The sequence below is a fragment of the Delphinus delphis genome, chromosome 8, assembly GCF_949987515.2.
Source record: "Delphinus delphis chromosome 8, mDelDel1.2, whole genome shotgun sequence".
Classification (NCBI taxonomy): Eukaryota; Metazoa; Chordata; class Mammalia; order Artiodactyla; family Delphinidae; genus Delphinus; species Delphinus delphis.
Genome location: NC_082690.1, coordinates 39,137,789 through 39,154,852, shown reverse-complemented (window position 1 = coordinate 39,154,852; position 17,064 = coordinate 39,137,789). Strand labels below are relative to the sequence as shown.

The following is a 17,064-nucleotide window of genomic DNA, read 5'->3' as shown; positions in this document are numbered from 1 at the left end:
ATTAAGGGATATTGAAAACTGCTATTTCTACCTCAAAAATATGTTAAAGTTATTCCTTTTAATTAAGAAAATTGCACTTCACATTTGAAAAAACTTAGCAACAAAATCATGGGAGAATAGTCTCTCTGGATAATGTGCTGTACAGGAATATGACCAATCTGAGACCAAATATCAATACAAGGGCAACACCCAGCTGTGTGCCTTTAAGCACATGATTTAATTCAGCTCTTCTGAATATCAGGTTGCTCTTTGTCAAACAGGGTAGTGATATCTGTCTCACAGGATTGTTGTGAAAGTTAAATGAGATAAGGGGTGTATAAATATTTATCCAGGTAGCACACTACACTTTTTTCAATCATTAGAAGTATGTTTTTCCTCCACCCTACACAAACATTTGAAATCAGGCTGCATTTTAAAAATGATATTAAATGTTACTCCTTCATTTCCCTTCCACAACTGAAAAAAAGACTGTGATTAAGGTAAAGATTATATCTAATAATCAAGGATATCTTTTAAAATGAGGAAACAGGAAAACAGTCAGCCTAAGCATATTAGTTTTTTCTTTTTTCTCTGTCCTTTCAGGCACTCTACTGTGGAAAGTACGGTTAACCTTTGGTTGCCCAAAACCATCTTCTCCTTAATTTAACATTTAACAATTGTCTCTTCATTTGTCTATTAAAAATTATCTGAGTTGGGCTTCCCTGGTGGCGCAGTAGTTGAGAGTCCACCTGCCGATGCAGAGGACACGGGTTCGTGCCCCGGTCCGGGAGGATGCCACGTGCAGCGGAGCGGCTGCGCCCGTGAGCCACGGCCGCTGAGCCTGCACATCCGGGGCCTGTGCTCCACAACGGGAGAGGCCACAACAGTGAGAGGCCCGCGTACCGCAAAAAAAAAAAAAAATTATCTGAGGGCCCCACGCAGTTGTGAAAGATGCTGAATTGACAAGGCACTAATGGGGACAATTCCTGAAGTCATGGACCTGATGTATAAATTTAACAGATTCCCTTAGTATCCTAGTGCTAAGAGAGTCAATAATTCAGGACATTTTTGTGTCTAATGTAAAACCTGAAGGGACAACAGCATAAAATAAGACTACTCCAGACAAACTTACATATATGATCACCAGACTCATTATCTCCAAATAGGATGTATGCAAATGATCTTTTGCTTCAGAAGGAGAATAAAAGTACTTTGTTACCTTTTTTGGGGAAAGGAGGGAGGGAGAGAGGAAGGAAGGAAGGGAGGGAGCACGTAGTGCCCAGATCTTGGTTTCTAAGACCATTCTCCAATAAAAGAAATCTGGCTCCCTGAGAAATGGATGATGATTCTAGGACTGGGGCAGGAAGTATCAAGATGAGCTTGGAGTATCTTGCAGTGACAGAAAGTAAGGAAGAGCTGATAAACAAACAACGAACAAAACAATCAACAACAACAGCAAAACACCATAATGATGGGAGTATGTCAAAGGGACACAAGATCTGACTGAAAGAAATCCCAATCTGGAGCTGGAACAATTTGAGCAACAAAGTAGTACTGGACTGTAATATACAAAATAAATATCCATGAGTTTATACTGATATAAATAAATGATTGCATAAATCAATAAATGAGAGAGAAGAGACAAATCTCTCATGCAAAAGAAATACAAGGTGTTCCACTCTAACAAGGTAGAGTCTGGGCTCCTTAAGCATGGACTGTGCATAGTTACTTCCTTTCAAAGAGTATAGTATAAGGATAAGAAGGGGAAAAAAGAGTATTTTATAGTGAAAGAACCTAACACTACCTCAACCAAGTGATTAATGTTAACATTAACAGTGGCAAATCATGTTGATAGTATGTACCTTTGATATGATATGATGAAAATGGCTCTTCACCTCTGTGGTCTTCTTCCCCAAAAGACATAATCCCAGTCTAATAATGGGTAAAACGCCATTCTACAAAGTATCTGACCAGTGCTCTTCAAAACTAACAGGGTCATGAAAAACAAAGAAAGAAAGCAAAACCTGTCACAGCCAAGAGGTGCCGTGCCTAAGGAGACATGACTACTAAATGCAGTGTTGTATCCCGGATGGACCATGGAACAAAAAGAAGGACATTAGGTAAAAACTAAGGATATGTGAATAAAGCATTGATTTTAGTTAATAATAATGCATCAACATTGGTTCATTAATTTTGAGAAACGTACCATACTAATGTAAGATATTAATAATAGGCGAAACTGGATATCAAGTATCTGGGAACTCTGTAGTATCTTTGCAATTTTTCTGTAAATCTAAACCTGTTCTAAAATTAAAAATTTATCTAGGGCTTCCCTGGTGGCGCAATGGTTGAGAGTCCACCTGCCAATGCAGGGGACACGGGTTCGTGCCCCGGTCCGGGAAGATCCCACATGCCGCGGAGCGGCTGGGCCCGTGAGCCATGGCTGCTGAGCCTGCACGTCCAGAGCCTGTGCTCCGCAACGGGAGAGGCCACAACAGTGAGAGGCCCGTGTAATGCAAAAAAAAAAAAAAAAAAAAAAATTATCTAATAAAAATAAGAAATAAATTATAATATTTAACCTGCAGATTAACATTATGACCCTTATTTTGTCCCAATGTAAGCCAGTCACTCTTATTATGGTATACATGACATCCTGAGGAAATAAAGGGGGTCTGCACACAGAGAAGCTGACAATTCACACCCGTGCCTAGTTAAGTAGTTTAAAACTAAGCTAACACTCACAAGAATACACACATGGTTTAACATATTTTAGGCAAGAAACAGCAGGTAAAATATAATATTAATAATAGAAGCACAGGCTAAAAATAAAAGCGACATTTCTCCCATTCCTAATATGAGTTCTTTATCAGTCACAAGAAGTTAAAAACGATGATTTTTTAACTAATAAAATCTGACCAGAAGTAGGCCAAAAAATTTCAAAATTATCAAGAGGCCTACAGGCCGTTAATGTAGTTTTATTAATATAATGACTAAACCAAGGTTAGATACATATACCAAATATGTATTTTTAAATAGTAATAAATTAATGAAAAGCAACAGTGGACTTATATCCACTATTATTAATGATAAACCCTGCCCTAAATGTATGCTGTGCTTCAAGATAACAGCTAATGATATTATGAGGCCTTTTTAACCAGCACAACATATATTCAGATTATAAAGATAAATGTTTATCATTTGTAGCAATGTTTAAAGTCCTGCTATACCCAATTTAGTATTTTATGACATTTCACAAGAAATAATGGCAAATATGCAGAAACCTTTACACAAGCTTCTAACCTGTCTTCTTACATTTGTTAGATTCTGGTTTTGAAAATGAAATACATGACAAAGATACATTCTCAATATATTCTCAACAGCAAATGACTTCATTAATGAAAACAACGTTTTAGTTAAAACTGTGAAAGTATAACCACTGAGAAGGCAGTCACTTGATCAGAGTAAAAAGATTTTAAGGTAAGGTTTAAAGGTTATCACTACATATGAAATTCATTTTCCCCAACATTCATAGACAAGCAGCAGTAGAAAAGCAGATGAATCCAAAAATGTACAAAGTGCTACAGGATATCACTGATATGGTTAATTTCATAGCAACAAGACCTTTAATAAATAGAGGAATACCTACATACTATAATGAGGTATGTAGCAACTATAGCAAATATTTAAGTGACTTAGCTCCAGAACTGGACTACATGAGCTGTAATACTGACAATTAAATTTATTGGCTATGAGACCCTGGACATGTTATTTAATCTCTCTCTGAGTTACTGTCATCTGTAGAATGGTAGTGATAATAATTTCTACCTCACAGAATTGCTAAAAGTATTACAAGAGATATTTCATTAGAGCACTTAAAACAATACTTGGCACATGGTAAGTACTCAAAAAATATTAGCTATTATTGGGAGTAAAGCATTATGGGAGTATTCATGAAAATCTTTTATATCACAAAAAAATTCATTAATTATCTTAAAGATATCAAACCCAGAGATGAATTATACATTTTTCTTTTACAAATAAAGAAGAATGGCCTGTTCTGGGATATTACATAAAGACTCAGGTCTTTGAGACTTCCATCGGTGTCTCCTTCTTAATTAGCTAAAGGTTATATTGATAGTGTGGCCACAAACAGCTAACAGAAAATACTTCACTAGAACTTAGAAACAATATACGTACCCTCAAATCAGGAGAAAAGTTCTCTGCAGAAGTTGATATGGAATCCGACGATACAACAGAAGCTGATTTTGTATGCACTGAATTCTCTGAATGAGAAGTGGAAGCACTACAAGATACAAAAGCACAGTGTGATTGAAAAACGGGCGTGTTAAAAACCAATTTCAGAAATTTTATTAACTGTAACTCTATTATTTCTTAAAACTTCCACTGCCAACCAGTCCTACTTTGCCTATTCAATCTTATCTCCAAATACTGATAAATTGCAAGCTCTACTGGTAAGAAGAGGGCTAAGTATTATTACCATCCACATTCCCTCTGGACAAGCTTCCCCAGTACTCATGAATACACTCCAGGTTAATTCTTTCTTTTTATCCAACCATCCATTTATTCATCCAATGATCAGGCTAATGTGCAAAACCATTACACCAGGCACTACGATTTGGAGATAAATATGGCAAAACCCTCATGTTCATAAAGCTCACAAGCTTGTGAAAGAGACAGACAAGTAGATAATGGTGCAATGTGATAACTCTATAACTACATACACACACACATGGGGTGGGGTGAGGGCAGAGAGAGAGAGGAAGAGAAAGAGAAAGAAGGACTATGATTACGAACTTGGAGAAAAGAAAGCACCTAACTCTACCCAGGAAAGTTCAGGGAAGACATCACAGAGGAGGTGACATCTGAACTGAGTCTTGAACGATAGGAAATTGTCAGGCTGACAAACAAGTAAGGGAATTCCAAAAACAAACAAAAAACACTACAGAAGTGTAGAATTATCAAAGAGCACAGAACACTTGAGAAACTACAAATAGTTCGACAGTGCTGGATGAGCAGAAGAGCAGAAGATGGAAAGATGAGCCTGTCTTTGTACCTTGTACCTTTCCACCAAACCAAATTCTATATTTTTAAGAAGCCTGTCTTAAATATCCACTTCTTCCTTTACAATAAGTAATCACACTCTAGGGTTACTTTTATTCTTAAATTCTTATAGAACTTTTGATACCTGATCACATACTGCCTTTTACTGTTTACTGAGCTCAGGTATGTAAATTTAGTTTCACCAACTAAAATTTAAATACCCCAAGAGGGAGGACCGTGTCTTTATTTTCCTTAAAATCGACTTCAGTGCCTGTGTATACAGTTAACATGTATTATGTTTCTTAAATTCAAAAATACAGGACTTCCCTGGCGGTCCAGTGGTTAAGACTCCGCATTTCCACCGCAGGGGCCATGGGTTCAATCCCTGGTCAGGGAACTGAGATCCCACATGCCCTGCGGCCAAAAATACAGTGACAATATACCTATGCCACAAACTAAAAAAAAATTTTAATTATTTAAGGAAGAAAAATCTCAGATACTTTGAATTGAAACTTAAAGTTCTGATAAATATATTTTCCTGAAGTTTCATTCCCAACATATTAAAAGTCTCCCTCACATGAAAAGTCAAAACTTCTTCATTAGATTCTGATGGAATAATCCACCTTGAGGTTGTGATATTTAAGAATCATATTTTTGTTTTAAAATTTGTCCATCATAAACCTGTGTATAATGATTACTAACTATTTTTACAATGTGAAAATCCTCTCTCCTCAAAAAACTGTCAGTTCATTTTTTTATTGTTTTTTTCAGCTTTATTGAGGTTTGATTACTAAAAATTGTATGTATTTTAGGTGTACAACATGTTTTGACATATGTATACATTGTGAAATGATCACCACAATTAAGCTAACTGAAACATCCATCACCTCACACAGTTACCTTTCTTTTTCTGGTGAGAGAATTTGAGATCTACTGTCTTGGCAGTTTCAAGTATACAATACTGTATTACTAACTATAGTCACCGTGCTATATATTAGGTACCCAGAACTTAATTTATAACTGAAAATTTATCCCTTTTGATCAGTATGTCCACTTTTTCCCTCTTCAGATAGGATTTGAAAACATTTTCTCTCACTCGGTAGGTCACTTTTTCATTTTATTTTTTGTTATAGGGAAACTTTTTGTTTTTGATGTAGTCCCAATAGTTTAATTTTGCTTTTGTTGCCTGCACTATTGGTGTCAAATCCCAGAAACCATTCTCAAGACCAACACCAAAGAGCTTTTGCCCTATGTTTTCCTCTAGGAATGTTAGAGATTCAGGTCTTACTTTTAAATGTTTAATCCATTTTGTGTTGATTTTTGTGTGTGATGTAATACAAGAGTCCAATTTCATCCTTTTGTATGTGGATATCCATTTTCACCAACACCATTAATTGAAGAGTCTATCATTTCCCCACTGTGCATTCCTGGTGCTCTTTCAAAGGCAAGTTGACTGTATACATGTGTGGTTCTATTTCTGGGCTCTCTATTCTGTTCTAATGTCTATGCGTCTATTTTCTTATGCTGGTACCATATTGTTTTGATAACTATAGTTTTGTAATACAGTTTGAAGTTAGGAAGTATGATGCCTCCAGCTTTGTTCTTTGTGCTCAAGATTGCTTTAGCTATTTCAGGTTTTGTGTGGTTCCATACTGACTTTAGAATTGTTTTCCTATCTGTGAAAAATGCCATCAGAATTTTTATGTAGAATGCATTGAATCTGTAGATCACTTTGGGCAGCAGTGACATTTTAACAAGATTAATTCTTCCAATCCATTAACATAGGATAACTTTCTATTGATTTGTGTCTTCTTCAATTTCTTCCATCGTTTTATAGTTTTCTTCATACAGGTCTTTTACCGCCTTGGTTAATTTTACTCCTTAGTATTTTATTCTTGTTGATGTTACTGCAATGAATTTGTTTTCTTAATGTCTTTTTTGGAAAGTTCATTGCTAGCATATAGAAACAACTGATTTCTGCATGTTGATTTTGTATCCTGCAACTTAACCTGAATGTGCTTATTAGTTTTAACAGTTCTTTTGGTAGAGTTTTCAGTGTTCCATGTATAAGATCAGGCTATCTACAATGTTTTTATATATTTATACAGTGTGAAAAACATTTCCCCTAAAATAAACTGTCACTTCACTTAAATGAAAGAAAATGGCATTCCAGTGTGAACACTTCAAAATTGTTTATTCAAATACAAACATCTCTTTATTTTATTAACTATTTCAAAGTATAATTGTGTAATTTTTTTTGTATCCACGAATCTATATTATACAAAGGAGCAGTCATAACAATTCTATCATCTAGTTTTATAATGCAAGGAAAGAGAAACTGATAGGCTGAGAATGATTTCTTCCTTTTTTCCTGTACCAATTTCTGAGTAATTATATTTCATGTGCATTAAAATAACAAGTAAAATAGACAAACTTTAGGCACAGTACTCTAACAGATATTGTTTGCTGCCTGCTCCATATATATACACACCCCTTTCTTTCCTGACTTTAGTGAGGACAGTTTGTGGCCAGCCCAAGATGACGTGCTTGTTTTTGGCTCCCTTGTGTCCAGGAAACAATGTGACACAATTATGGCCAGTGAGATTTAAGGGGCAGTTTACTAATTGTTATGGAAGCCTCTTATTTTCTTAACAAAGAGGAGCAGAAATAGCAAGGTGGTCCTTAACCTTTCCTACTTTCTCTTACCTGGACCAAGAACGTAAAGCTTGGATATACTGTGGCCATCCTGTAAACATGAGCAAATGCTGGCTTGCGAAGGACACAAAAGAGCATAAAGTCCTTTCCTGGTGAGCAGCTGAATCTACACCAACAACTCCCTACACTTTGGGAATTTTGGTTATGTAAAATAAATGAAGTTCAATTTTTAAAATCACTAATGGAGTTTTCTATTCTGTATAGCCAAACACAATTCTAAGTGTTACAGCAATCAACACCTCACAAAGTCTATTTTGAACAAGCTGAAATGCATGGTACTATTTTTTATGTATATGATCTTCTGGGAAAACAGAAAAAACATGTAAAGGCAATAAAATACAATTTGGAATTATGGGTAGTGTGTACCTAAAAATAATAGTATCAATAGGAATATTATAGCATGTACCATTAAGACACCAAATAGTTCTTTAGAGCCAAAGTATGAAATAAATTTAAGAGAAATAAGGTAACAAACAAAACCAGGTCTTGCAACTAATACTTTGCAGTCTCAAAGAATCAGTCTTTCAAGCAAAAGTGTAGAAAACAGCCTTTAATTATTAACTTCTCTTTTCAGATACACATAAACATGGGGAGATATTGTGATCTACACTGTTGCATTTGAATAAGCACTAAAAGGTTTTAAACTCCAGGCAGACAATGAGGGGCTGGAGGGGACAAGGGTGGGAATACTTGTGATTACAGCAAACACAAATACACACACCACCACCACCACCACCACCACCAGAACTCCTGAAAGTTCTGGTATAAACATGAAGTGGCTACTCAGACTGAAGGTGGCCACAGAATGCAGTTATTTTTCAGCAGTTATTTTTCTCCTGTCATATGGGCTCTATGCATGCTTCTGATCACCATGGCTACTACAATAATACAACCTAATTTCCACTGCTCTCTTCCATTTCCCCACTGCTCGTCTTGAGGTCAAGCTCTCTATGTTGACCTTTTATGAACTGTTCCACAAACAAGCTCTGTATTTCCCTGAATTCATACCTTTGCTCATGCCATTCCAAAAAGAATGCCCATTTATCCCAATCTATTTATTAACATCCTACTTACACTTTAAGACCCAGTTAAAAGGCTAGCTTTTCCAAGAAATCTTCCCCAGGTCTTCCAGCTGGAACAAAATTCTCAGTCGACTACACTTCTGCCTATACTCTAAAATGGCACTTAACACTTTCCACGTTAGACTAGAGCTCTTTGGTTACACAGCCTCCTCCTTTTTAAATTATAAACTGCTAGAGAATAAGAATCTAGTAATTGGGCTCGAAGGGAAGATGGCGGAAGAGTAAGACGCGGAGATCACCTTCCTCTCCACAGATACACCAGAAATACATCTACACGTGGAACAACTCCTGCAGAACACCTACTGAAGGCTGGCAGAAGACCTCAGACCTCCCAAAAGGCAAGAAACTCCCCACGTACCTGGGTAGGGCAAAAGGAAAAAAGAATAAACAGAGACAAAAGAATAGGGACGGCACCTGCACCAGTGGGAGGGAGCTGTGAAGGAGGAAAAGTTTCCACACACTAGGAAGCCCCTTCGCGGGCGGAGACTGCGGGGGGCGGAAGGGGGGAGCTTCGAAGTCGCGGAGGAGTGCACAGCAACGGGTGCGGAGGGCAAAGCGGGGAGATTCCCGCACAGAGGATCGGTGCCGACCGGCACTCACCAGCCCGAGAGGCTTGTCTGCTCACCCGCCGGGACGGGCGGGGCTGCGAGCTGAGGCTCTGAGGCTAGGGTTTCGGTTTCGGACGGAGCGCAGGGAGAGGACTGGGGTTGGCGGCTTGAACATAGCCTGAAGGGGTTAGTGCACCACAGCTAGCCGGGAGGGAGTCCGGGGAAAAGCCGGCACCTGCCGAAGAGGCAAGAGACTTTTTCTTCCCTCTTTGTTTCCTGGTGCGTGAGGAGAGGGGTTTAAGAACGCTGCTTAAAGGAACTCCAGAGACGGGCGCGAGCCGCGGCTAAAAGCGCGAACCCCAGTGACGGGCGCGAGCCGCGGCTGAAAGCGCGGACCCCAGAGACGGGCGCGAGCCGCGGCTGAAAGCGCGGACCCCAGAGACGGGCGCGAGCCGCGGCTGAAAGCGCGGACCCCAGAGACGGGCGCGAGCCGCGGCTGAGGGCGCGGAACCCAGAGACGGGCGCGAGCCGCGGCTGAGGGCGCGGACCCCAGAGACGGGCGCAAGCCGCGGCTGGAGGCGCGGACCCCAAGGCGGGCGGGAGACGTTGGGGCTGCTGCTGCCGCCACCAAGGGGCCTGTGCGCGAGCGCAGGTCGCTCTCCACTCCCCTCTTCCGCGGAGCCTGTGCAGCCCGCCACTGCCGGGTTCCCGGGATCCGGAGACGACTTCCCCGGGAGAGCGCACGGCGGGCCTCGGGCTGGTGCAGAGTCACGCCGGACTTTGCCGCCGCAGGCCCGCCCCGCATTCCGTGCCCCTCCCTCCCCGCCGCCGGCCTCCGTACGCCAGAGCCCCCGAATCAGCGGCTCCTTTAACCCCGTCCTGTCTGAGCAAAAAACAGACGCCCTCCAGCGACCTACACGCAGAGGCAGGGCCAAATCCAAAGCTGAGCCCCTGGGAGCTGTGAGAACAAAGAAGAGAAAGGGAAATCTCTCCCAGCAGCCTCAGAAGCAGCGGATTAAAGCTCCACAATCAACTTGATGTACCCTGCATCTGTGGAATACATGAATAGACAGCCAATCATCCCAAATTAAGGAGGTGGACTTTGGGAGCAAGATCTATGATTTTTCTCCCTATTCCTCTTTTTGTGAATGTGTATGTGTATGCTTCTGTGTGAGATCTTGTCTGTATAGTCTTGCTTCCACCATTTGTCCTAGGTTCTATCCGTCCATGGTTTTTTCTTAAAATTTTTTTTCTTAATAATCAATTTTAATTTTAAGAACGTTATTATACTTTACCTTCGTCCTTTCTTTCTTTCTTTCTTTCCTTCCTTCCTTCCCTCCTTTAGACAACGAATCATCCCAAATTGAGGAGGTGGTCTCTGACAGCAAGATTTATGATTTTTCCCCCTTTACCTCTTTTTGTGAGGGTGTATGTGTACGCTTCTGTGTAAGACTTTGTCTGTACAGCTTTGCTTCCAACATTTGTCCTAAGGTTCTATCCGTCCCTTTTTTTTTTTCCTAATTAAGAATTTTTTAATTCAATAACTTTATTATACTCTATTTTATTTTTACTGTATCTTCTTTCTGTTTTCCCTTCTTTCCCTCCTTCCTTCCTTCCTCCCTCCCTCCTTTCGTTCCTTCTTGCCTTCTTTCCTTCCTTGCTTCTTTCTTTCTTCCTTCCTTCCTTCCTTCCCTCCTTCCTTCCCTCCTTTAGACAACGAATCATCCCAAATTGAGGAGGTGGTCTCTGACAGCAAGATTTATGATTTTTCCCCCTTTACCTCTTTTTGTGAGGGTGTATGTGTACGCTTCTGTGTAAGACTTTGTACAGCTTTGCTTCCAACATTTGTCCTAAGGTTCTATCCGTCCTTTTTTTTTTTTTTTTTCTAATTAAGAATTTTTTAATTCAATAACTTTATTATACTTTATTTTATTTTTACTGTATCTTCTTTCTTTTTGTTTTTCCTTCTTTCCCTCCTTCCTTCCTCCCTCCCTCCCTCCCTCCTTTCGTTCCTTCTTGCCTTCTTTCCTTCTTTGCTTCTTTCTTTCTTTCTTCCTTCCTTCCTTCCTTCCTTCCCTCCTTCCTTCCCTCCTTTCCTTCTTTCTTTCCTCATACGTCTACTAATTCCCTCTACTTTTTCTCCCTTTTATTCTGAGCCGTGTGGATGAAAGGCTCTTGGTGCTCCAGCCAGGAGGCAGGGCTCTCCCTCTGAGGTAGGAGAGCCAACTTCAAGACACTGGTTCACAAGAGACCTCCCAGCTCCAGATAATATCAAACGGCGAAAATCTCCCAGAGACCTCCATCTTAACACCAGCACCCAGCTTCACTCAACGACCAGCAAGCCACAGTGCTGGACAACCTGTGCCAAACAACTAGCAAAACAGGAACACAACCCCACCCATTAGCAGAGAGGCTGCCTAAAATCATAATAAGGCCACAGACACCCCAAAACACACCACCAGACGTGAACCTGCCCACTAGAGAGACAAGATCCAGCCTCTTCCACCACAACACAGGCACTAGTCCCCTCCACCAGGAAGCCTACACAACCCACTGAACCAACCTTAGCCACTGGAGACAGACATCAAAAACAGGAGGAACTACGAACCTGCAGCCTGCAAAAAGGAGACCCCAAACACAGTAAGATAAGCAAAATGAGAAAACAGAAAAACACACAGCAGATAAAGGAGCAAGATAAAAATGCACCAGACCTAACAAATGAAGAGGAAATAGGCAGTCTACCTGAAAAAGAATTCAGAATAATGATAGTAAGGTTGATCCGAAATCTTGGAGATAGAATGGACAATAGAATGGACAAAATGCAAGAATCAGTTAACAAGGACCTAGAATAACTAAAGATGAAACAAGCAATGATGAACAACACAATAAATGAAATTAAAAATACTCTAGATGGGATCAATAGCAGAATAACTGAGGCAGAAGAACGGATAAGTGACCTGGAAGATAAAATAGTGGAAATAACTACTGCAGAGCAGAATAAAGAAAAAAGAATGAAAAGAACTGAGGACAGTCTCAGAGACCTCTGGGACAACATTAAACGCACCAACATTCGAATTATAGGGGTTCCAGAAGAAGAAGAGAAAAAGAAAGGGACTGAGAAAATATTTGAAGAGATTATAGTTGAAAACTTCCCTAATATGGGAAAGGAAATAGTTAATCAAGTCCAGGAAGCACAGAGAGTCCCATACAGGATAAATACAAGGAGAAATACGCCAAGACACATATTAATCAAACTGTCAAAAATTAAATACAAAGAAAGCATATTAAAAGCAGCAAGGGAAAAACAACAAATAACACATAAGGGAATCCCCATAAGGTTAACAGCTGATCTTTCAGCAGAAACCCTACAAGCCAGAAGGGAGTGGCAGGACATACTGAAAGTGATGAAGGAGAAAAACCTGCAACCAAGACTACTCTACCCAGCAAGGATCTCATTCAGATTTGATGGAGAAATAAAAACCTTTACAGACAAGCAAAAGCTGAGAGAGTTCAGCACCACCAAACCAGCTTTACAACAAATGCTAAAGGATCTTCTCTAGGCAAGAAACACAAGAGAAGGAAAAGACCTATAATAACGAACCCAAAACAATATAGAAAATGGGAATAGGAACATACATATCGATAATTACCTTAAATGTAAATGGACTAAATGCTCCCACCAAAAGACACAGATTAGCTGAATGGATACAAAAACAAGACCCTTACATATGCTGTCTACAAGAGACCCACTTCAGACCTAGAGACACATACAGACTAAAAGTAAGGGGATGGAAAAAGATATTCCATGCAAATGGAAACCAAAAGAAAGCTGGAGTAGCAATTCTCATATCAGACAAAATAGACTTTAAAATAAGGACTATTAAAAGAGACAAAGAAGGACACTACATAATGATCAAGGGATCGATCCAAGAAGAAGATATAACAATTGTAAATATTTATGCACCCAACATAGGAGCACCTCAATACATAAGGCAAATACTAACAGCCATAAAAGGGGAAATTGACAGTAACACATTCATAGTAGGGGACTTAAACACCCCACTTTCACCCATGGACAGATCATCCAAAATGAAAATAAATAAGGAAACACAAGCTTTAAATGATACATTAAACAAGATGGACTTAATTGATATTTATAGGACACTCCATCCAAAAACAACAGAATACACATTTTTCTCAAGTGCTCACGGAACATTCTCCAGGATAGATCATATCTTGGGTCACAAATCAAGCCTTGGCAAATTTAAGAAAATTGAAATTGTATCAAGTATCTTTTCTGACCACAACGCCATGAGACTAGATATCAATTACAGGAAAAGATCTGTAAAAAATACAAACACATGGAGGCTAAACAATACACTACTTAATAATGAAGTGATCACTGAAGAAATCAAAGAGGAAATCAAAAAATACCTAGAAACAAATGACAATGGAGACACAACGACCCAAAACCTGTGGGATGCAGCAAAAGCAGTTCTAAGGGGGAAGTTTATAGCAATACAAGCCCACCTTAAGAAGCAGGAAACATCTAGAATAAACAACCTAACCTTGCACCTCAAGCAATTAGAGAAAGAAGAACAAAAAAACCCCAAAGCTAGCAGAAGGAAAGAAATCATAAAAATCAGATCAGAAATAAATGAAAAAGAAATGAAGGAAACAATAGCAAAGATCAATGAAACTAAAAGCTGGTTCTTTGAGAAGATAAACAAAATAGATAAACCACTAGCCAGACTTATCAAGAAAAAAAGGGAGAAGACTCAAATCAATAGAATTAGAAATGAAAAAGGAGAGGTAACAACTGACACTGCAGAAATAAAAGAGATCATGAGAGATTACTACAAGCAACTCTATGCCAATAAAATGGACAATCTGGAAGAAATGGACAAATTCTTAGAAATGCACAACCTGCCAAGACTGAATCAGGAAGAAATAGCAAATATGAACAGACCAATCACAAGCACTGAAATTGAAACTGTGATTAAAAATCTTCCAACAAAGAAAAGCCCAGGACCAGATGGCTTCACAGGCGAATTCTATCAAACATTTAGAGAAGAGCTAACACCTATCCTTCTCAAACTCTTCCAAAATATAGCAGAGGGAGGAACACTCCCAAACTCATTCTACGAGGCCACCATCACCTTGATACCAAAACCAGGCAAGGATGTCACAAAGAAAGAAAACTACAGACCAATATCACTGATGAACATAGATGCAAAAATCCTCAACAAAATACTAGCAAACAGAATCCAACAGCACATTAAAAGGATCATACACCATGATCAGGTGGGGTTTGTTCCAGGAATGCAAGGATTCTTCAATATACGCAAATCTATCAATGTGATAAACCATATTAACAAAATGAAGGAGAAAAACCATATGATCATCTCAATAGATGCAGAGAAAGCTTTTGACAAAATTCAACACCCATTTATGATAAAAACCCTGCAGAAAGTAGGCATAGAGGGAACTTTCCTCAACATAATAAAGGCCATATACGACAAGCCCACAGCAAACATCATCCTCAATGGTGAAAAACTGAAAGCATTTCCACTAAGATCAGGAACAAGACAAGGGTGCCCACTCTCACCACTCTTATTCAACATAGTTTTGGAAGTTTTAGCCACAGCAATCAGAGAAGAGAAGGAAATAAAAGGAATACAAATCGGAAAAGAAGAAGTAAAGCTGTCACTGTTTGCAGATGACATGATCCTATACATAGAGAATCCTAAAGATGCTACCAGAAAACTACTAGAGCTAATCAATGAATTTGGTAAAGTAGCAGGATACAAAATTAATGCACAGAAATCTCTGGCATTCCTATATACTAATGATGAAAAATCTGAAAGTGAAATCAAGAAAACACTCCCATTTACCATTGCAACAAAAAGAATAAAATATCTAGGAATAAACCTACCTAAGGAGACAAAAGACCTGTATGCAGAAAACTATAAGACACTGATGAAAGAAATTAAAGATGATACAAATAGATGGAGACATATACCATGTTCTTGGATTGGAAGAATCAACATTGTGAAAATGACTCTACTACCCAAAGCAATCTATAGATTCAATGCAATCCCTATCAAACTACCACTGGCATTTTTCACAGAACTAGAACAAAAAATTTCACAATTTGTATGGAAACACAAAAGACCCCGAATAGCCAAAGCAATCTTGAGAACAAAAAAAGGAACTGGAGGAATCAGGCTCCCTGACTTCAGACTATACTACAAAGCTACAGTTATCAAGACAGTATGGTACTGGCACAAAAACAGAAAGATAGATCAATGGAACAGGATAGAAAGCCCAGAGATAAACCCATGCACATATGGACACCTTATCTTTGATAAAGGTGGCAGGAATGTACAGTGGAAAAAGGACAGCCTCTTCAATAAATGGTGCTGGGAAAACTGGACAGGTACATGTAAAAGAATGAAATTAGAACACTCCCTAACACCATACACAAAAATAAGCTCAAAATGGATTAAAGACCTAAATATAAGGCCAGAAACTATCAAACTATTAGAGGAAAACATAGGCAGAACACTCTATGACATAAATCACAGCAAGATTCTTTCTGACCCACCCCCTAGAGTAATGGAAATAAAAACAAAAATAAACAAATGGGACCTAATGAAACTTCAAAGCTTTTGCACAGCAAAGGAAACCATAAACAAGACCAAAAGACAACCCTCAGAATGGGAGAAAATATTTGCAAATGAAGCAACTGACAAAGGATTAATCTCCAAAATTTACAAGCAGCTCATGCAGCTCAACAACAAAAAAACAAACAACCCAATCCAAAAATGGGCAGAAGACCTAAATAGACATTTCTCCAAAGAAGATATACAGACTGCCAACAAACACATGAAAGAATGCTCAACATCATTAATCATTAGAGAAATGCAAATCAAAACTACAATGAGATATCATCTCACACCAGTCAGAATGGCCATCATCAATAAATCTAGAAACAATAAATGCTGGAGAGGGTGTGGAGAAAAGGGAACCCTCTTGCACTGCTGGTGGGAATGTGAATTGGTTCAGCCACTATGGAGAACAGTATGGAGGTTCCTTAAAAAACTACAAATAGAACTACCATATGACCCAGCAATCCCACTACTGGGCATATACCCTGAGAAAACCGAAATTCAAAAAGAGTCATGTACCAAAATGTTCATCGCAGCTCTATTTACAATAGCCCGGAGATGGAAACAACCTAAGTGCCCATCATCGGATGAATGGATAAAGAAGATGTGGCACATATATACAATGGAATATTACTCAGCCATAAAAAGAAACGAAATTGAGCTATTTGTAATGAGGTGGATAGACCTAGAGTCTGTCATACACAGTGAAGTAAGTCAGAACGAAAAAGACAAATACAGTATGCTAACACATATATATGGAATTTAAGAAAAAAAAAATGTCATGAAGAACCTAGGGGTAAGGCAGGAATAAAGACGCAGACCTCCTAGAGAACGGACTTGAGGTTATGGGGAGGGGGAAGGGTGAGCTGTGACGGGGCGAGAGAGAGTCATGGACATATACACACTAACAAACGTAGTAAGGTAGATAGCTAGAGGGAAGCAGCCGCATGGCACGGGGATATTGGCGCGGTGCTCTGTGACAGCCTGGAGGGGTGGGATAGGGAGGGT

The 17,064-nt window shown here is 39.2% G+C and overlaps 1 protein-coding gene across 3 annotated transcripts in view; it reads right to left on the bottom strand.

Moving 5' to 3' along the window:
- MTMR2 (myotubularin related protein 2) overlaps positions 1 to 17,064 on the bottom strand; it is a 116,483-nt gene that overhangs the window by 65,965 nt on the left and 33,454 nt on the right. For all 3 annotated transcript variants that reach the window (XM_060018077.1, XM_060018076.1, XM_060018078.1), the window contains one exon: positions 4,177 to 4,282. Coding sequence is in view for 1 of the 3 variants with exons in the window: in XM_060018076.1 (XP_059874059.1) it covers positions 4,177 to 4,282 (106 nt within the window). In the remaining 2 variants the exon portion in view is untranslated. The remainder of the gene's footprint in view (positions 1 to 4,176; positions 4,283 to 17,064) is intronic.